The following is a 23132-nucleotide window of genomic DNA, read 5'->3' on the forward strand; positions in this document are numbered from 1 at the left end:
AGTTATTAATCATTATGCTATTCTGGAATGTATTATACCTAATCAGACCAAAGGTATTTGAAATTCATGTTTTTTTAATATTTATTTTATTTATTTATTCCCTTTTGTTGCCCTTGTTGTTTTATTGTTGTCATTGTTGGATAGGACAGAGAGAAATGGAGAGAGGAAGGGAAGACAGAAAGAGGAGAGAAAGATAGACACCTGCAGATAGACACCGCCTGTGAAGCAACTCCCCTGTAGGTGGGAAGCTGGGGTTCGAACCGGGATCCTTATGCTGGTCCTTGTGCTTTGCGCCACCTGCGCTTAACCCGCTGCGCTACAGCCCAACTCCCCTGAAATTCATGTTTTAAGAACCTTATCCATATACTGTAGTAAAATTTGATGTTTTCCTCTATGAGGTTTTATGGCTAGCTATATTTTTCCAATTGTAACTTTTTGCAACTAGAAGTGATGGTGCAGAGATCAAATAAATGTGCATAATTAAGCAACACAACCTGACATTTCTAGACAGTAACTCCCTGGAATGAAGAAAGGGAGACATGCCTGAAAGGTCACAGCCTCTCTCACAGTCCCTTTGCACCTCAAGTCATCTCTACTCAATGCACACAATAATTTTGCTACAAATTTATGACAATTCTCTCTGCAAAGAGTTCTAAGTAATACAGAATTCAGTACACAGTGTATGCTAAGGGTTATTAACCAGGCTTGTGATATAGTTTCCTGAATCCAGTTTTAAATTACACTGTTGTTTATATCAGAATCTTAGACTTGAAACTTGGAGTGTCTGACTCTGAGCCCCAGTTTTATGAAACACAAAGCAATGGCTTGTGTCCAAGATCATACTGGAGTATGGAAGAGCCCAAGGTCAATGATGCCATATTGCTTTTCTTTTCTTCTTCTTTCTAAAATAAACATTTACTTCTCAAAGTCCTGGAAGCTGGAAGCCCAAGATCAAGGTGTCCTGCATTGCTTTACAAACCAGTAGATCATAGCCAAATTTGGCAAAACTACTTTTTTTTTTTCTGGGGCAAAATTACTTTTTATTAAGGAGATTTTTTTTTCCAGATTAATTTTGTCCTCTAGGTAGGGTTAACCACAGATTTTACTAAATTAAAAGTGTGAGATGCTAGCTCAAATCTAGTCTGAAACAAAGGAGCCATTTGCCTATACTAACAATATTCACAACCATCTTGCTTCTGGTTTAAAGCCATACACACTGTTGATTTCTTTATTTATTTTTCTATTGATCTTCATAGCATTTAGAGAAAGAACAAAAATGAAAATAAGACACTACTACATCAAGAAATAACTTTATCCAAAGGGAATATAAATGGAAGATATATTTAACATCAATTAATATATTAATATAATAAAGTATACACTTACTATCAAGTGTGATTTTAATTGAATATATAAAAGAAATCAGGAGAGACTTTAGTAAAAACTGTGTTCCACAAAATTTGCAAAAGGGAAATACTATGTTATTGAAAAAGTCATGATGCATTTTTGCATAGAAAAATACATTATGACTGTTCCAACAACCCAATATGTCAAAATATAACACTGACAGTAATAAGGTCCTGAATTTACTCCAGAAAGCTTCCCTCAGGGACTACCAAAGAGAACAGTTATAAATTTCTAATCTGACCTTAAATTTTCATGATCTCAAAAGTTCAATTATAACTAGAAGGTAATAAGATCATACCAGTTGGCATATAATTTTTTTCAAGTCAGATGTGAGAAATACTATATTCAGGGCACTGTCAGTCCAACATATATTTTTATTATGTCTGATTACATACAACATGAAAGTTAACTTGATTATTTTCTTCTTCAAATTAATTTTAAGAACTTTAGCACTTGAATGAATGGTGGTACAACAGGAAACAGCTGTATTACTATAAAACAATATTAAATCAATGTCATGAGGCAAAGTGTTAAAATTCTAAGAGTTTTATAAAACAATAATCTAGAAATTGTACACGTTATTATTCAAAAGTGCAAACGGATACAAGTAGCCTAATTTGCTAGATTCACAACTCTTAATGTATCATAGTTATCTACTGATAAACCTGCTCAAGAATGGAAAACAATTCTTTTAAGGAAACAATTCTAGTAAAAACAAGAATGTGAAGTCATGAACACCAGGGGCCACAGGATAGCTCACCCAGTAGGGTTCATGCTTTACCAAGTATTTGACTTTATTTCTAGTCCCAGCACCATCTGTGAGTACCACAGTACCAGAAGCTCTGATTATATTGTGGTATCTCTCCCACTCTTGTTTCTGTCTCTGAAGGGGTGGGGAGGAGATGGACCAGGATTGGTGAAATAGACTCAAGGTCTTGGCACTGAAGAAAAAATAAGAAGGAAGGTGAAATCAACAGTGATGTCAATACTGCTATCTGACCAATGGGGGGGGGGGAATCAATGCTCATGAACAGTGGCTTCCAAGTTTCTGAGCAAGCAACTAGGTGTTAGAATGGTTGGTTAAGGAAAGTAAGAAGACTATGAGTGGGGTTCTTGACCTTCCCCTAACTTCAAACAGAAAAGCTCCATTTCTGCCTACCTTACCGTACATTGAAAATATGTGTTTAGGAATTTTAAAAAAGATTTCGTGCATTTATTATAAAAGAAGATTCTGAAAATCACAGCAGCACATTACTGCTGTTCCCAAGCAAATAAAGGAGAAATTGAAATTTGGTCATGGGAAATGGTCTGTTTTTCTCTCTCCTGATTGATGTCAAAATGACACATCAACTCATAAGACATACGTGGAGTAATAGAATACTAGGTTAGTGCCTTCCGGTTAATATTTAGAGATCAGCTGACTAAGTCAGATTGCTTGCCTGGGTGAGGTGACGATAGCAGGTAGGTCTCTCATCCTGCTCTCTGCAATGCATTGTTTCTGAGAAGCCAAAGCTATTCCTGGCTAAGAATTCACTTCCTTCAGACATTTCATTTCAGAGAGTAAGAGACATGGAGTGTGGCACAAATTTCAGTAAGATTGAAAAGCATATCAACATGGCACTGGATATATACACTTAATGATATGTGACAAGCAAGCAATTTTAAATGTTGTTTAAGAAGACTGGTCCATATGTGAATATGCATAGCCCTTGGCACACTGTTCCTTAATAAATGTATTCTGCCATGCTTGCTAGATAATATGTTAGGGTACAGTTACAGAAAAAGATTCTGCTCTTAAAAAAAAAAAAAAAAAGCATGTCCATTTTATACTAATGAATTCAGCAGAGAGAATTTTTTTTTTTTTATCATTGCCATGGCTTCACTACTCCAAGCTAACTTTTTCAGACAGACAGAAAGAGACAGAGATAGAAGAGTAAAGAGAGAAAAAAAAAATTACACCGTAACACTAAAGCTTTTCCAAGTGCAGTGGAGGTCCTGTTCCAACTCTGTGTGGATGGCAAAGGAAGTACCTACCCAGATGAGCTATCTTTAGGACCTAGGAATAAGGATCTTTACAACAGGTAATATTTATTTAATACAGAACTATGTAGGTTAGGAAATGGTACACTGTCAAAATACAACTTTCATCAATAGATAATAGTCTCAGAAATACAGAAATCAGACTTAAACTTTTTTTTTTTTTAAGAAAAAGGAGAACATATTCAAATGAATTTGTACAAATCAGTAGATTGGACCTGAGTAAGAGAAGTATAAAAGCAGTCTTTTTAAATAATTAAAATCTTTCATTATTGAGAAGAAAACAGAATCTTGAATTTTATCTTCTGTATTTTGGTCTTCATGGCTTTCATAAACAATGCATTCCTAGCCATTTTAACAAATGTTAATTTAAAAAAATCTAATAATGCTGACTCTTGGACAGCCTATCATCCATGCAGATCCTGAGTCCTGAGTGTCACACACAGTCAATGTAAAGATTTGAAATTGACCATGATTATAGTATTTATTCCACAGTAAAAAGAGAAAATATCTAGAAAGACAAATAAAATAATTTAATGACATGACATTCCTTTTACTTATAGACTGTACTTTTTTTTTGGCCATCAGGGTTATTGCTAAGGCTTGATGCCAGCACTAAGAATCCACCACTTCTAGTGGTAATCCATGATTTTTTTTTCCTTTTCCTTCTTTCTTTTTTTTTCTTTCTATTTTTACTAGATAGGACAAAGAGAAATTGAGAGGACAGAGGGAAAGAGAGAGGATAGGGCTGGAGGGGAGAAAGATAGGTACCTGCAGACCTGCTTCATCAATCAGGTGGAGACAACCGTACATTTAAAGAATTGAATATGTGCCTTCCCTCTTCATTCATTACTTTTTCTGAAGTCCTATGCAAATATATGCTGTTTCGTAAACTGTAACAAAACTCAGGGGCAAGTGAAGGTACTTTTGTTCCATTGAGAAAGCACTGAATACAGTTATAGAAACACATTCAGTATTATGTAATTTAAGAAGCTCTTATCGTCAGGTGTAGGCATGGCTTGTAAAATTTACACTCCCTATAGTAAATATAGTACAGAAAGTTAAGAATCACATCAGTCTAACAAATTTCATTCTCTATGTTAAGAAACATTCAAAAACAGAAACTTCATCATATGAAAATAAACAGCCACACCAAAAAAGAAAAAAACACATGTGCGCGCGCACACACACACACACACACACAGCTATTCTTACACTACCTTCAAATTCAAAACAGCCTCACTGTAACTACTATAAAACACTAGTAATCACTGAACTGATCAGGCAAAGACGAATTTAGTACTTTCCTCAACAAACAAGTTATAAAAAGAATTCTTTAAATAGATATGACTCACTAGAGAAATAAATTTACATCATATATGTTGGGGGTGAAGTACATAAAATGACAGGCTCATGATTTAGGGTGAGAGCTGAATTCACTTCTCCACATGACACAAAAGAATTCTACTCCAGGCGGCCACCAATCCTTTCATTTCGTCAATGGATTCTTGGGAGGAAGGAGTTTGTATGTGTTGAAGTAGCCCACCACCTGCTGGGGAATCTCCGCCAAGACACACTGAGCAAGTGCTTCTTTTGGAGACTTGTGAAGAACAAAATAAAAGTAACTTAATTAGTAACCAAAATAACCAAAATTTATTAGCATCTTCATTTGAGACAGGAAATACCTTACCAGTCAGTAAAAAGAAATAGTGCCCAATTTCTGGTCTACTGTCTTATATTAATTAGGACTAGTCCATGAAATACAGAATAAGTTAAGCAAACAGTATTACTAATAATTATTTTCTTTGTCCTCCAGCATTATTATGCTGTTTTGGTGCTAGCATTTTGCCATTTGGCATGTTACTGTTGTACTTTTAACTTTTAAGTATGCACATTTGGTATTAATTTTTCTTTTAACTTCTTCTTCTGAATGAATTACAGACTTATAGAAATTCACAAACATAATATAAAGAAATACCAAATACCTTCCACAGTTTCTTCCCGAGATAATAATAATAATAATAATAATAATAATAATAATAATATATGTCCCTGTGGTCCGGGAGGTGGCGCTGTGGCTAAGGCACTAGACTCTTAAGCATGAAGCCCTGAATTCAATCCCCAGCAGTACATGTACCAGAGTGATGTCTGGTTCTTTCTCTCTCTCCTCCTATCTTTCTCCTTAATAAATAAAATCTTTAAAAAATAATAATAATAGGGGTCGGGCAGTAGCACAGCGGATTAAACGCACGTGGCGCAAAGTGCAAGGACTGCCTTAAGGATCCCAGTTCAAGCCCCCGGCTCTCCACCTGCAGGGGAGTCGCTTCACAGGTGGTGAAACAGGTCTGTAGGTATCTGTCGTTCTCTTCCCCTTCTCTCTCCATTTCTCTCTGTCTTATCCAACAACAACATCAATAGCAATGATAATAATAATCACAAGAACCATAAAAAAAAAAAAAAAAAAGAACAACCAGGGTAACAGAAGGGAAAAAATGGCCTCCAGGAGCAGTGAATTTATGGTGCAGGCACCGAGCCCCAACAATAATCCTGGAGGCAAAATAATAATAACAGTCCCAAAGTAACAAATACTAATAGCACAATATCAAGGCCAGGAAACTGGCATTAGTACAGTTTACAAAACTTATTCAGAGTTCACCAATTTTATACATACTCATTTGTGTATGTTGTATCTTTGTGTTCTGTATAGATCTGTGTCGCCACCACTGCAGTCAAGATACAGAATTGCCTCATCACCGTAAAAAGTCCTGACAATGCCCATTTGGTTTCTGGTTTGTGTTAGTTTTTGTACTCTACATGATCCTACTCACAGTAGTCTCTTCTCCCCTTTTATTCCACATAGAGATAGAGAGGGAGAGAGGGAGAGAGAGGCAGAGAGGGGCGGTGACATACCCAGGCCTACTCTGCTATCCTGAGGCCTCCCTTTTGTGTGGTACTTCCACGTGTTGGCCAGGGACTTGAAGCCCAATTCTCATCTATGGTAAGTGACAAATTCTACTGGGTAAATTATCTCCTACAAGTAGACACACCCACACCTCACTCCATCAGTTTTTAATCACACATTCTCCCCCCAAACATATATTGTTGGTGGAAATGTAACATGGCATAACCACTCTAGAAATGCTCAGCAGTTGCTTTAATAATTTTACATGCAGCAATAGGAATAAGCAACTGTACTTCCTGAGTATTTATCCTGGGGGGGGGGGGTTACATCCACACAAAAACCTGTAGAAAAACATTTATAGTGGAGCTAGGTGGTGTCACACCTGGTTGAACGCACATGTTGCAATGTGCAAGGACCTCGGTTTGAGCCCCCCCGTCCCCACCTGCAAGGGGAAAGCTTTACAAGTGGTGAAGCAGTGTGGCAGGTGTCTCTATCATTCCTTCCCTTCTCAGTTTCTGGCTGTCTCTATCCAATAAATAAAGATAATATAAAATTTTTAAATATATTTGTAGCACTTTTACATGCAATAAAGAAAAAAATGGAAGCAAATGAAGATATTCTTCAACTGGTGAGTGGTTAAACACAACTGATATACCCATCTGATGGCATACTGTGTGTGTGTGTGTGTGTGTGTGTGTGTGTGTGTGTGTGTGTGTCTAGGGTTATTGCTGGAGCTTGGAGCCTGCACTATGAATCCACTGCTCCTGGAAGCTATTTTTTCCCTTTTGTTATTATTACTGTTGTTGTTATTGCTGTTGAGAAATCAAGAGAGGAGGGGAAGACAGAGGGGGGAGAGAAAGATAGACATCTGCAGACCTACTTCACTGCTTGTGAAGTGACCCCCCCCTGCAGGGGGGAGCCAGGGGCTTGAACCAGGATCCTTATGGCGGTCCTTGTGTTTTTGTACCATGTGCACTTAACCTGCTGTGCTACTGCCCGGCCCCTGACGGCATACTTTCTAACAATTAAAAAAGAATTCATGCAGCAACTTAAGTGACTCTCAGATAATGATGTTGAGTGAATTAGAAGTAAATCCAGTGGAGGGTAGATAGCATAATGGTTATGCAAACAGACTCTCATGCCTGAGGCTCCAAAGTCCCAGGTTCAATCCCCTGCACAACCATAAACCAGAGCTGAACAGTGCTCTGGTTAAAAAATTAAAAAGAAAAAACAACTCAATCAAAAAGGTTAAATATTCTAAGATTCTATTGACATAACATTCTTGAAATGAAAATAACTATAGAAAGAGAGAACAGATAAGTAATTGCCAGGGAGTAAGGGGAAGATGGAGGCAGTATGAAGAATTCTTGTCCGGGTGGACTATGACTGTGTCAGTGTCAATATCCTGGGTGTGATTTTGTACTACAGTTTTATAAGATGTTATTACCACTATAGTAAACTGGATAAAACAATCTCCTGAGAGATTTTCATCAAACAGCTTCCAGTTGGTAAATCCATCACAGAGCTGTATAGAGTTTTCCTGTTGTTACACTGGAGAAGATAAAATCTATTTGGAAACATTCAAAACACCATTTTGAAACAATTTATCATATAGACTATAAGAGGCATCCAAATACACAACCTGAAGCAAAACTGCCAAGTCTAAGCAGCACTCTTCCAATGGAAAATTCGCATGTCCTCTAATCCTGGACACCTGTTCAACAACATAGTTGTGGACGGGCAAAGGTCTGTATTTAAACACCTTAGTGTGCATAAAGAAGAGGGGAGAGTTATACTCACATTCTGGAACTGCCTGAAAGGAACAAACTGGACGATATCTCTGATGGCTACCTCGCCTGTTGGAGAGCGAAGACTTCCATTATCACCATCCAGAAACTCCATGGCACTGAAGTCAGCACCGCCAACACCGACAATGATGATGGACATAGGTAGCTTGGCAGCATTAACTATAGCTTGTCTGGTCTCATCAAGGTCTGTGATCACACCATCAGTAATGATTAAGAGGACAAAATATTGCTGCCAAAAAAAGAAAATTACTTCCACTGAGCTGGTCAACCTCCCAAACAATAAAAGCAATGATTAATGACATCCCTAGTTTAATGACTCATTTAGTCTCTTTCTTGCTCATTTGCCTTGCCAATCTCTACCCAGGATACCATCTTTATGAAATATTCTAAGATTCTCTGATGACAAGGACATTTACTGATACAAAAAGCACAGGTTCACTAAAAGTGCAACAGATCACAAAAAAGGGAGAGGGGAAGACTGGCATTAACACATGGAAGCAGGGCATCTAAATATCAAAGATAAAGCTTTCAATTCCCTTATTAGAAATAAATACTTTGGTTTTTAAAATAGTAATATATTTACTGGGTATAGACAAAAATTGAGAGGGAAAGGGGAAACAGAAATGGAGGGAGATACCTGCAGCATTGTTTCACTTCCCCTGCAGGTGGGGGTCTGGGGGCTTGAATCTGAGTCCTTCCTCATTGTTATAAGAGCACTCAACTGGATGTGCTACCATCCAAACCATTTAAATATACTGCATGGCATTAAATATACTGCATGGCATTAAATATACATGGCATTAAATATACTGCATGGGCATCTGGGTTCAGATCTCTGGCCATTACATGGAAGCACCTGCACAGGGAAGCTTCACCAGGGGTGGGGCAGTACTATGGGGTTTCTCCTTTTCTGTCTCTCTCTTCCCCTTTATCTGTCTCTCCCTCATCCTCTATCTAATTAAAAGAAAAAAAAAAAAAGGGAGTTGGGCGGTAGCGCAGCGGGTTAAGCACACGTGGCAGAAAGCACAAGGACTGGCATAAGGATCCCAGTTCGAGTCCCTGCTCCCCACCTCCAAAGGAGTCACTTCACAGGCAGTGAAATAGTTCTGCTGGTGTCTATCTTTCTCTCCCCCTCTCTGTCTTCCCCTCCTCTCTCCATTTCTCTCTGTCCTATCCAACAATGATGACATCAACAATAATAACTACAACAACAATAAAAAAAAAGGGCGACTAAAAGGAAATAAATAAATAAATATTTTAAAAAAAAGTGTCAACCTTATGCAGGCCAAAGACCTGGGTGGAAAGGGGAAATTAAATATGAAAGTAGAACTGTGGGAGTCGGGCGGTGGCGCAGCGGGTTAAGCGCACATGGCGCAAAGCGCAGGGACCGGTTCGAGCCCCCGGCTCCCCACCTGCAGGGGAGTCGCTTCACGGGCGGTGAAGCAGGTCTGCAGGTGTCTATCTTTCTCTCCCCTCTCTCTCTGTCTTCCCCTCCTCTCTCCATTTCTTTCTGTCCTATCCAACAACAAAGCAACGTCAACAATGGCAATAATAACCGAAACGAGGCTGCAACAACTAGGGCAACAAAAAGGGGGAAAAATGGCCTCCAGGAGCGGTGGATTCATGGTGCAGGCACCGAGCCCAGCAATAACCCTGGAGGGAAAAAAGAAAAAAAAAAAAAAAGAAAGTAGAACTGTGTACCAAACTAAAATATACTTTTTTATAAAAACATGCATGGTTTATGAAAGAGGGAATCTTCCAATGCTGTCTGTCATCTCTAATTAAAGAATTTTTAATGGGCACGGATAGACAACATAATAGTTATGCAAAGAGACTCTCATGCCTAAGGCTCTGAAGCCCCAGGTTCAATCCCCTGCACTACCATAAGCCAGAGCTGAGTAGTGCTTTGGTGTTTCTCTCTGTATCTCTCTCTCAAAAATAAAATAAATATTTTTTTGAAAAAAAAATGACTTTTTAACAACCGTATGAAGTAGTTCCTCTGCCTTCCTTTTTTAATAGGTCACTTTATGGGGAATATCAGTTTAAAACACTGTAGCTATCACAGATGTACTATTTCACATCTCCCTGTGATAGCTAGGTATCAGCACACCTACCTATTCTGTATCCTCCAGTTTTTGTTAAAGTCCCACCCATGAGTGAGATCATACACTGTCCAGTATTAATCATTTCTCTTCTGATTTATTTCACTTAACATGATTCCTTCAAGTTCCATCCAAGTTGTAGCTAAAGAGGAAATTCCCTGCCTTACTTTTGAGTACACTAAAGCTAAGAACGATTTGATAGCCAAGATCCAGTAGGTAAAAGTTGTTTAATTAGGGGCCGGGTGGTGGCGCATCTCCTTGAGCACATATGCTACAATGTGCAAGGACCAGGGTTTCAGCCCACCTGCAGGGGAAAAGCTTTCTGAGTGGTGAAGCAGTATTGCAGGTATCTCTGTCTCTCTCTCTCCCTCTCTATCTCCCCTTCTCCTCTCAATTTCTGGCTGTGTCTATCCAATAAATAAAGATAATAAATTTTTTAAAAGGTCAGCTTTAAAAAAAATAAATAAGATAGAAAAAAAATGGGGGGAAATGGCTGCCAGGAGCTGTGGATTTGCAGTGCCAGCACCAAGCCTAAGCAATAATTCTGGTGGCAATTAAAAAAAAAAGTTCTCTAATTCAAATCTTTCAGTACAAGAATTTTGTAACAGCAACTGAAATGGTAAGACTCCTGATGGTTTCTTTTAGGTCACTTTAAAAGATAAATAATAGGAAGTCGGGCTGTATCACAGCGGGTTAAGCCAGGTGGCGCAAAGCACAAGGACCGGCGTTAAGGGGATCCCGGTTCGAGCCCCTGGCTCCCCACCTGCAGCGGAGTCGCTTCACAGGCGGTGAATCAGGGGGGAAAAAAAGGTGAATAATAGCCTTCTCTTTAAAAAAAGGTGGGGGAGCGGATGGGAGTGCAGCGGGTTAAGCGCACATGGCGCAAAGCACACCCACAGGTGTAAGGATCCCGGTTGGTACCCTGGCTCCCCACCTGCAGGGAGGTCACTTCACAAGTAGATATGCAGGTGTCTTTCTCTTTCTCTCCCCCTCTCTGTCTTCCCTCTCTCTCAATTTCTCTTTGTCCTATCCAACAGCAACAACAATAATAACAACAAAGGTAACAAAAATGATTAAAAAGAAAAGAAAAAAAAAAGGCCTCCAGGAGCAGTGGATTCATGGTAAGCCCCTGCGATAACTCGGGAGTCAAATAAATAAATAAATAAAAGTAGACCTTAAGAAAATTTCTAAGTATACATGTAATGGTTATTCGGCTGTATCTTGTTTTTAATGATCACTAATATAATGACAGCAGATACTACTTTAATACCAAGGATGGCTATGTCAAAATGGCAACTGGGGGGGGGGGGGTGGTCGGACGGTGGCGTAGTGGGTTAAGCGCATGTGGCGCAAAGCGCAGGGACCGGCATAAGGATCCTGGTTCGAGCCCCCCGCTCCCCACCTGCAGGGGAGTCGCTTCACAGGCGGTGAAGCAGGTCTGCAGGTGTCTATCTTTCTCTCCTCCTCTCTGTCTTCCCCTCCTCTCTCCATTTCTCTCTGCCCTATCCAACAACGAACAACATCAACAATGGCAATAATAATAACCACAACGAGGCTACAAGGGCAACAGAGGGGGGGAAAAATGGCCTCCAGGAGCGGTGGATTCATGGTGCAGGCACCGAGCACAGCAATAACCCTGGAGGAAAAGAAAAATGACAACAGGAACAATCCGTTATCTACTTTCTTCTGGTCTCTTCGCAATAGAGCACTTACAGAAGCTGTTTGTTGTTGTGTGGCTGCAGCAGCAAACCTAGCCACATGATTTATGATTGGAGAGAAATTAGTTGGTCCATAGAGTTTTATCTGAGGAAGACAGGCACGATATGCCTCTATAATACCCTGTATTCCTAGACCAAAAAAAAAAAAAATTATTACTTTATAAACTATATTGGTTAACTTAAACATATACACATATGTACATATGTACATGCATATATATTTAGAAATGGGGGTTGGTACACCTGGATGAATACACATGTTAGAATGCACAAGGACTCTGGTTCAAGCCTCTGGTCCCCACCTGTAGGACAAAAGCTTTGAGAGTAGTGTGGTACTGCTGCACGTATCTTTGTCTCTCAGTCCTTTTTACTATTTTTTTTAAATATTTTATTTAAGTGAGAGACCAAAGCACTGCTTAACTCTGGTACATGTGTATATACTTAAGTTAACCAATATGGTGAAAAATATTATTTTATACTTATGTATATAAATAACATTTTATTACATAATATAATACTAGTCAAGATTATTTACTACAATAGCACAAACCGGCAAAAGTTGAATGATATTTCCAGTAAAACCATTGCTGACACAGTTTTAACTTACATATGCACCTATTGAATCTGGCCCTAATAATCAGTGTCAGAATTCAAAGCCATTAACCCCACCCCCCACCTCACAAAAGTAAAGTGAAAAAAAATACCAGAAATTCTTTAGCAATTCCCCATAATATTTGCTGAAATCAAGAAGATCTCCCTCAAAAGATTTTGTTTGTTTGTTTGTTTCTTCTTCTTCCTTTTTAAGAGCTGTTTGTTTAGTGAGAGTCATACAGATAAGACCAGAACTTCAGCATGAGCAACACTGGGACTTGAACCTGAGGCTTCATGACACATACAAGTTCTGTGCTCTACCACTGAGTCACCTCCATAATCACGAAAAGATTATTTATTTATTTATTTATTTTGGGTAGAGAAAGAAATAAATTGAGAGGGAAAGGGGAAACAGAGGCAAGAAGGTTGGGAAGACCCTCTTGGTTATGCAAAGAGACTTCTAGGCCTGAGGCTCCAAAGGTCCCAGGTTCAATCTCCAGCACCACCATTAACCAGAGTTAAGCAGTGCTTTGGTCTCTCACTTAAATAAATAAAATATTAAAAAAAAAAAAAAAAAGGACTGAGAGACAAAGATACGTGCAGCAGTACCACACTACTGAAAGCTATCGTCCTACAGGTGGGGACCAGAGGCTTGAACCAGAGTCCTTGTGCATTCTAACATGTGTATTCATCCAGGTGTATCACCCCCCATTTCTGTAATCCCCCCACTTTACTGGGGGGGGGGGTTAATGTTTTACATTAGTAGTATTGACAGTAAACTGAGGAAAGCTTAAAATACATTTATGCAGTATTATTCATCTTAAAGTCTTAAAATCAAATTAATTTGAAAATAATGATTGCTTATATTAATCTAATTCAAATGTTGAGAAGTCTTGTATTATACAGTCCCTTAAAGAAAAAGAACTTCCGTGTCACTGTGACTTATAATAGGATTATTGTTAGGACTCCAACAGTGAACTTGGGGCAATTCTTTTACCACATACATACACTTTAATATCACAAAAAGGAACCTACCGAAGAAATCTGAATAGCAAAACACCAGGGGAAGAGGAGCAAGTAAGAATAGTAAGGCTTTCAGTTTAAAATGTTCATGTTTACTTTTTAACTCACCATTACAGTAGGGATTAGATGGATTAAAATTCATTGGAAATTCATGTGAAACCTGTCAAAAAGGAAAGCTGATGAGGTTATTTTGCTGTTTCTCTGAGGCAAATCTTTCAAGATAAGAATTCTTCCTACTTGCTGTGACTTGTCCCAAGGTAGTCAGTCCTTCAGTGAAGTGTTTTTTGTTGTTGTTGTTGTTGTTTTGCCCAAGTTGCCAAACCAGTCTTTGTTCTCAGCCCATCTATACTTATTTCAGCTACAAACATTTACTCCATGCAAATCTTTTTTTGGACAAGTTTCTGGGTGTGGTTGCGAGGACTATTAAAGACTACTAATCTTGGACTAGTTTAACAACTCCCCAAGGTCACTTTTACTCCAGAGCACCCCAGGGAAGGATCTCCTAAGGCAGCAGCTGGACCAGCACCTCAGCCCTGCATCTCCTCCTTCCTCTCCTAGTTTCCAGTCCTCTCTTGTGCACGGTCTGGTCCACCAGATACTCTATTACCGCCCTCCATTCTGATCCAAAGTGCTCCATGTCCAAATTCCTTCGAGAAGCTTTTCACCCTATTGAGAATATTCTCAAGAAACATACAGCAAATACCAAATTCTTGACTTCCATGTTTCCTTCTATTAAAGGCAGTATGAATGGGGAAGAAAGGAAAGAAGGAAGGAGATAGATACATAGAAAGAAAGAAAGATAGATAAATAGATAGATAGACAGACAGACAGACAGATGACAGACAGGCAGGCAGACAGGCAGACAGACAGACAGAAAGACAGAGACAAAGAGTTCTTACCTGCCACTGTGGAGGTATTTGAGCTCCAAAACCAAAAGCTGGAAACATCTTATCACTAAAAAGAAATTTTGAAAAAAGGGTGAAAGGTCATTTCTTGAAGAAACGTAAGCCAATAAGATAGTTCACTGGAGAAGGCATGCATTCTATCTAGGCTCAAGTCCTCAACCTTCTAGCTCTAAGTGAAACCTCTGGACAGTGGTTTCTCTTTCTACCTGTCTCTGTCTCTATCTGGAAAAAAAAAAAAAGGCAGCTCAAAATGGTGACAATGACAAAAAAAGAGTTTTATCATCACTAACAATAAATATGATCTTTCTTTCTCCGTCTTCTCCTTCTCCTCCTTTTCTTTATTCCCCTTCCCCCTCCCCTTTTCTTTTTTTAGATTTTATTTATTTATTAATGAGAAAGATAGGAGGAGAGTGAGAAAGAACCAGACATCATTCAGGTGCATGTGCTACTGGGGGCTGAACTCGGGACTTCATGCTTGAGAGTCTAGTACTTTATCCACTGTGTCACCTCCTGGACCACCCTTCTTGCCATCTTCAGAACTTTACTGATTTAGCTCATTTTTTTCAAATAGAAACAAGAGACAGAGAAAGAAGGAGCAAGACACCCTAACACTGAAGCATCATCCATCAATGTGATGGGGGAGGTGCTGTAACCTGGATCACACACATGGCAACCCTTTTGGTTTGGTTTTGTTTTTTACTTTAATACCTTAGAAAATATGAAGCTAGGCGTAGGCAATGGGACAACTTGTTGAGCACACATGTTAGAATGTACAAGGATCCAGGTTCAAGCCTCTAATCCCAACCTGTAGTTAGGAGGTTTCACAAGTGGTGAAGCAATGTTGCAGGTATGTGTATTTTCTCTTCCCCTATCTCCCCTTCTCTCTCTCTCTTTTTTTTAACCAGAGCACTGTTCAGCTCTGGTTTATGGTGGTGTAGGGGATTGAACCTGGGACTTTGGAGCCTCAGGCATGAGAGTCTGTTTGCATAACCATTATGCTATCTGCCCTCTGCCCCCCCTTCTCTCTTGATCTCTTTCTTTCTTTGTCTAATAAATAAATATTTAAAAAATAATATATGAAGATAAAGCAAAGACAGCTCATGATAACCACAAAAGAAAACCAATGCAACTCGTTAAAGTGTTTTTTCTTTATTTAACTAATTCAGTGGTTTTCCTATAAACTTCCCAAGTAGTTATTTTCTGTGTTTAGAAGTAAACATAGTATGGCCATGAGATCCAACCTCTGTAACCACACAGCCCAGCCCCAATTCGATCTCTGCCTATTTTCCAACTGAGTACCCTTTAACAGTTTTCTTAACCTATATGACACTTTTCTCATCTGTATAACGCAGACAATAACTATCTATTACAGAGGAATGTATTAGATGAATTTTGAGCAGATGAAAGTTATTTAGATGACTATTATGAACAAACTACCTCCAGTTGTCCCTGACACAAAATAGTTGGCAAGTATGGAGCATCAATTATTATATTATGGGGGTGGGGACGTCATGCAAACACAATTTCACTGATCCTGTGCTGCTTTTACATTCAATTAGAGAGACAGAGACAGGAAGAGAGAGAGAGAGAGAGAGAGAGGAGAGAGGAAGAGGGAGGGAGAGAGAGAGAGAGGACGCATGAGAGCTGTCTTCAGTGCCATAGCTCACCCATGTGATGCTGGGGGTCAAGCCTGGGTTGGATGCATACATGGCAAGGCATGAACCCTGGCCAGTAAACTATTCCTCTAGCCCCAGTATTAGTATTATAGCTTCATTTTTTCCTTATTTTGCCCTTCCATAGAAAAACTAATTCATTAATATTAGTTTCTTCTTACTTAGACAAGTAAAGCTAGAAACCTCCCTCTCTAAAGACAGGACCATATATAATCTTCCCATTGCCTTCTACTTCTAGATGGTCTCTTACTTTTATTTCCTCTTTATTTAAAAGTATAAGAATTTTGTTGGGGGGGTCAGGCAGTAGTGCAGCAGGTTAAGCGCACACGGCACAAAAGCACAAGGACCGGCGTAAGGATCCCAGTTCGAGCGCCCAACTCCCCACCTGCAGGGAGGTCGGTTCACAAGTGGTGAAGCAGATCTGCAGGTGTCTATCTTTCTCTCCCCACCTCTGTCTCCCTTCCTCTCTCAATTTCTCTCTGTCCTATCCAACAACAATAACATCAATGGCAACAATAACAATAATGACAACAAGGGCAACAAAATGGGAAAAAAATGGCCTCCAGGAGCAGTGGATTCATAGTGCAGGCACCAAGCACCAGCAATAACCCTGAGGCAAAATAAAAAGGAAAAAAAAAAGAATCTTGTTAGTGATTTAATATTGACTTACAAAATTACAAGATAACAAGGGCACAGTTCTACACTGCTCCTACCACCAGAGTTCTGTGTACCCATCCCCTCCGTTGGAAACTGCAGTGGTTCTCCTAAGGTCACAGATATGGGCTGACTATTATTGCTATAACTAGCTGTCTGTCTATAAAAAATAAGCGATTTTTGTGTTCATATGAAAATTTTTCTTTAGTTGTCTCTTTCTTAGTCATTGAGTCCAGGTAGGAATCTGAAAAAATAAACTTGAAAATTTTCTATTTTTTTAAGTCCTCAGCGATCAAACATAAAACTCTTTCTCTCACACACACACACATGTGCACACATGCACACACATAGATAGAAATCAGTGTACCAGCAGGTGAAACACAAACTGAATTTTATGGGGAGTTAGGACAAGAATTTTAGTCATACTCACGCATCATAATCTTGAACAACCAGTCCCACAGACCAGATAGCTGTCAAATACTCATTAACACCATTAGGGCTGATGTAATGAAGGGAATCACGAGACCTTGGGTCACCATTGGAGCCAGTAAAGTCCACTCCAACCTGTCCAATAACAGCCCCAGATATTACTGAGATGAATACAAAGACACCTGTGCTTAATGTTCAGGAAAAATTGCAGGAGATGAAACACAAACATTCATCTAAGACCTGGTTGATGTTGCCAATTCTTAACAAATACTTGGGCCCACCAATAGGGCTACAGAAAAATTTTAACAAAATATCAGCATGAACTATCTTGCTGATGCTATTTTAAAGATACTTTAAATTATGAATTATTACACAGTTTTTTATGTTTGGCCAAGAATCTTTTTTAAATTATTGCAGGATAAAAAAAAAAAAAACAAAAAAAAAAACACTGGCTGTACATAGTTAGCTTCTAGCAGGAGCAGATGTTATCTGCAAAGTCAAAACACTCATGAAGAACCTAGACAAACTATCTGAGGAGACCATACTTAACAGAAGGTGCATATTTCATCACAACATAAATAAAATACATTAAGTAAAAATACAGTGAAATAAAGAAAAGGTAGGGAGTTGGGCTGTAGTACAGCGGGCTAAGCGCAGGTGGTGCAAAGCACAAAGACCGGCATAAGGATCCCGGTTCGAGCCCAGGCTCCCCACCTGCAGGGGAGTCGCTTCACAGGCGGTGAAGCAGGTCTGCAGGTGTCTATCTTTCTCTCCTCCTCTCTGTCTTCCCCTCCCTCTCTCCATTTCTCTCTGTCCTATCCAACAACAACAACAACAACAATAACTACAACAATAAAAAAAAAAAAAAACCAAGGGCGACAAAAGGGAATAAATAAAATAAAATAAAAATTTAAAAAAAAAAAAGAAAAGGTAGTATGTTATGGCCTACTCTGAAACATTCACTATGTTACTTACAGTAAAATTCAGCTGGCAACCTCCCATGATATAGTCAAGGAAAGTACATTCCACTGTAATCTAAAATCAAAAGGCAGATTGTTAAAATCTGAGTTCTTTTACTACAAGAGAGAAATAGCTCTGTACTCTATGTTTTTAAGTAGGTAAAATGAACAGAAAATGAAATGAAAATGTGGAAACTACCCCTCTACAATTGGATTTAAGGTGCCAAGTCCTACAAGTTATGAATCAGTAAGATTTTACTTTTAAGATAATTACAGCAAGGTTCAGAACTTGTTAAGGTCCAATAATAAAATACACTTCAGGTCTTTTTCCTTTTAGCATTTTATTAGGGAATTAAGGGTATGCCAGTATGGTTATTGGTACTTGGATACAATTTATCACCTGCTCATGATAGGTGTCTGCAGAACACTCTCACCCACAACTTAGGCTCTTTTTCAATATCACACACCAGGACTCCAGTGCCCTCTCCACTATTCCCTTCCCCTATTTCCTCAGAGTCCTTTGCTTTGGTATATAAATCTGTTTGTTTGCTTCCTTGTTTTTTATTGGGAGGTTAACCGTTTTCAATACTGTTGTTGGCACATGAGTATAGACACAAGTGTCTATAAAACACTGTCATTCTCAGATAAGCTCCACCATCGTGTAACAGGATGAAAGCCCTCCACCCCCTTTCTGCCCTCATAATAATTGAGTAGTATTCCATTGTGTATATATACAAGTTTTAAGAAAGGAGTAATAAGCCTACCACCTTGAGAACTGTAATACACATAGTGTTTAAAATAAAAGGCAAAGCAAAGGAGGCTGCTTGCTAGTGATTAAAACTTTTTTTCTCCTCCACACATAAATAAAATTTCATCTTGAAATTATGACCAAGGTAGATGCACTGAGTCAGGTCCTTCCCACAAATGTGCTAGGAAAATATCACAATGCCTCACATTTCCCAAAATAATGAAAAACACTAATATTACTTGTATTTTGCTTTAAAAAAAATGTCAGACTGGGGGTCGGGCGGTAGCACATGGTGCCAAGCACAAGAACTGGCATAAGGATCCTGGTTCAATCCCCCGGCTTCCCACCTGCAGGGGGGTCACTTCACAAGCGGTAAAGCAGCTCTGCAGGTGTCTTTCTCTCCCCCTCTGCCTTTCTCTCCTCTCTCGATTTCTCTCTGTCCTGTCCAACAACAATGACATCAATAAAAACAATAATAATAATCACAATAATGATAAAACAACAATGGCAACAAAAGGGGAAAAAAAAAACCTCCACGAGTGGTAGATTTGTGGGCACGGAGCCCCAGCAATAACCCTGGAGGCAAAAAAAAAAAAAGGCAAACCTTGGAGGCAAAGTTCCTTTACTATTTCCTCCTTATTTCTTTTTCCTCAGTGTATCCAGATGCTGGCCTAAATTCAAGTGATGGCCTGGTAGAGACTATACTGTTAGGAATAGTACTATGACCTCATTACACTATAAAATGCTCAAGGTCAACTGACCTCACATTGTTTCACAGAAATAACACCTGAATTCTTGTAGCTTTTCTTCTTTTGTTTCTTTTTTTCATTTATGCATTCAAATTCAATCTGTTGGATGACAAAACAAAATGTTAATTCTTATAGAAGTATCTGAAATACCAGTGTGACCTTAAAGTATCAGTGAAATTTCCAAGAGGCAGCTGTTTTTTAAGAGCCATTTATTTGTTTATCGAGAGAGACAAACAGACCAGAGCACCACCCAGACCTGGCATGTGGTAATGCTAGCAATCAAACCTGGGACCTCTGAGACCCATGTCAGCCCTGTATGATCTCACTCATATGCAGATATAAAGAAACAAAATAGAGGACAAAGTATAGCCACAAGGAAAGAACATATCAAGTTTGTAAAATTTTGGAAAATTTTACAAGATACATAAAGTATTATACAGTTAGTTACTAGTCAATTCTTTTCTAAAAGAAAATAACAAGTAACAGTAAACTGAAATTAGTGAAACAATTGAACTCACCCATCACATACAGATAATTCCTCTAGGTAGCTTGCTTCCAAAATGTTCTAATTTTTAGCAATTTGCATTAGTTGTACCTTCAAAAGAAATCTTTAAATAGGGAGTCGGGCGGTGGCGCAGTGGGTTAAGCGCACGTGGCGCAAAGCGCAGGGACCGGCGTTAAGAATCCCGGTTCGAGCCCCCGGCTCCCCACCTGCAGGGGAGTCGCTTCACGGGCGGTGAAGCAGGTCTGCAGGTGTCTATCTTTCTCTCCCCTCTCTCTATGTCTTCCCCTCCTCTCTCCATTTCTCTCTGTCCTATCCAACAACAAAGCAACGTCAACAATGGCAATAATAACCGCAACGAGGCTGCAACAACTAGGGCAACAAAAAGGGGAAAAATGGCCTCCAGGAGCGGTGGATTCATGGTGCTGGCACCGAGCCCAGCAATAACCCTGGAGGAGAAAAAAAAAAACTAAAAAAAAAAAAAAAAAAAAAAAAAGAATCTTTAAATAGAATACTTGGGGCTAGAGAGACAGCATAATGGTTATGCAAAGAGACTTCCATGCCTGATGCTCCAAGGTTCTATCTTCAACCCCCTGCACTATCATAAGCCAGAGCTGAGCAGTGCTCTAATGTCTCTCTCTTTCTCTCTCCCTCCCCCCACCCTCCCTCTCTCTCTCTCCCTCCCTATGTGCCTTTCTTTATACCTCTCTCATTAAAATAAATAAATAAATAAAATATTTTAAAAAATAGAATATTTAGAGTTGATTTTTATTATTATTTCTCATTAAGAGACTATTAGCTCAGGGGCCAGGTGGTGGCACACCTGGTTAAGCTCAAGTGTTACAATGAGCAAGGACTTAGGTTCAAGCCCCTGGCTACCAGTGGAAAAAAAATTTTTTTAAGACTTTTTTTTTTAAATATTAATTTTATTTATTTATTCCCTTTTGTTACCCTTGTTGTTTTATTGTTGTAGTTATTATTGTTGTTGTCGTCATTGTTGGATAGGACAGAGAGAAATGGAGAAAGGAGGGGAAGACAGAGAAGAGGAGAGAAAGACACCTGCAGACCTGCTTCACCGCCTGTGAAGCGACTCCCCTGCAGGTGGGGAGCCAGGGTTCGAACCGGGATCCTTATGCCAGTCCTTGTGCTTTGCGCCACCTGCGCTTAACCCTCTGCGCTACAGCCCGACTCCCAACCAGTAGAAAATTTTTACGAGTGAAGTAGTGCAGCAGGTGTCTTTCTCTCTCCCTCTTTATCTTCTCCTATTGGCTCTCTCTATCCAATAAGCAAATATAATAATAATAATAAAAGAAACTATTAGTTCAAAGACAACTCAGTTCTAGCATTTAAACCACAAGATGTGATTTGAAAAGCCTTTTGTTCTTCACACTGACATTTCTAGATAAACCAATCATATCATTTTGTTTTGAGTTGGAATTGAACTGGAGATCTCTACATGACCTACTGAGTTTTTAAGTCATTTTTTAAATTTGTGAATAGTAGTACTTTCATGATTATAAACTTACAAGATACAGCTTGACACCACACCCACCACCAAACCGTTGTGCCCACACACCTTCCCAACAACAACCATCACAGTTCTCACAAAGTCTGAAATGATTTACTTCTAGGTTTGCTTGGCTGGGTTTTTGTTTTTGTTTTTTGGTTTTTTGGTTTTTTTTTTGCAAGTTCATGTGCTTCAGTTCTCTATATTCCACATATGAGAAAAACCATCAGGTAGCTGTCTACATGATTATGTAGACTGAAAATTCTAGTCCCATTATGCTTGTTTAAAACTCATTTCTTATTATTTAAGCCAATTAACTCAAATGCTTTATTTATTTGATAAAAAAACACCAGTATTTAAATTTACATAATTAGTCAAAGTAGCACCGCTTATTTAAATATAACTTCTTACTTTTTTTTCTTTTTTTTTTTAACCAGAGCACTGCTCAGCTCTGGCTTACCTTGGTGCAGGTGATTGGACCTAGGACTTTGGAGCCACAAGCATGAGAGTCTCTTTGCATAACCATTATGATATCTACCCTCTGCCCAACCTATTACTTTTTTTTTTTTGCCTCCAGGTTTATTGCTGGGGCTCGGTGCCTGCACCAAGAATCCACTGCTCCTGGAGGCCACCTTTTCCCTTTTGTTGCCCTCCTTGTCTATCATTATTGTTGTTAATATTATTGTTGTTGTTTTTGGACAGCACAGAGAGAAGTTGAGAGAGGAGGGGAAGACAGAGAGGGAGAAAGACAGACACCTGCAGACCTGCTTCACCGCCTGTGAAGCGACTCCCCTGCAGTGGGGAGCCAGGGACTCAAACCCAGGTCCTTATGCTAGTCCTTGCGTCCTGTGCGCTCAGCCCACTGTGCTACCGCCCGGCCCCCAAACCTGTTACTTCTTAAACCCCTTATTTACATTTTCAAAAGCAAATGCTATTCTAATGAGTACTATTCCAGTCTTTAAGTAGTTGATAAGCAGTAAATATTATTCTAAATAGGCTGTAAAATTAACAATACAATTTTGTTCAAACTAGAAAGGCAAACAAAATGGAAGCAATTTATAAGTTTAACTTGCAAAATGCTCTATAATAGTTTTTAGTCACATTGACTAGGAATAAAAAGTTTCAGAAACACTTAGAAATATGCTAGGACTTTAGATAGTAAAATAATGTCACTAAGTTGAACAAATGATTTTAACAAAGTAAGTATCTCTAAAAGACAGCTTAATGTTACTTGAGTTCATGTGCTGTAAGAATGATTTTATCTTTACTTTTGGTGGGGACAAGGCAGAGGGAAGATTTAGAAGCAGAATGGAAAAGCCCGTTCAACAATAGCATAAATGTAATTAGTTCAAAGCCATATCTTCGCCCAATGCTGCAGATATTAATTATTGTGACCAATTAGATGCCAAAACTTTAAA

The 23132-nt window shown here is 39.0% G+C and overlaps 1 protein-coding gene across 2 annotated transcripts in view; it reads right to left on the reverse strand.

Annotated features, from left to right (window-relative positions):
* Nucleotides 1-1761: 1761 nt before the first annotated feature.
* The window catches only part of CPNE3 (copine 3), a 68550-nt gene continuing 47179 nt past the window's right edge, over nt 1762-23132 (reverse strand). For both annotated transcript variants that reach the window (XM_016185662.2, XM_007517350.3), the window contains exons 9-16: nt 19718-19804; nt 18225-18284; nt 17251-17384; nt 14488-14542; nt 13697-13748; nt 11970-12103; nt 8147-8383; nt 1762-5044 (exon numbers count right to left, since the gene is read on the reverse strand). In XM_016185662.2, coding sequence (XP_016041148.1) covers nt 4934-5044; nt 8147-8383; nt 11970-12103; nt 13697-13748; nt 14488-14542; nt 17251-17384; nt 18225-18284; nt 19718-19804 — 870 coding nt within the window. In that variant the 3' untranslated portion in view covers nt 1762-4933. The remainder of the gene's footprint in view (nt 5045-8146; nt 8384-11969; nt 12104-13696; nt 13749-14487; nt 14543-17250; nt 17385-18224; nt 18285-19717; nt 19805-23132) is intronic.

Source organism: Erinaceus europaeus, chromosome 1, assembly GCF_950295315.1.
Source record: "Erinaceus europaeus chromosome 1, mEriEur2.1, whole genome shotgun sequence".
NCBI classification, from domain to species: Eukaryota; Metazoa; Chordata; class Mammalia; order Eulipotyphla; family Erinaceidae; genus Erinaceus; species Erinaceus europaeus.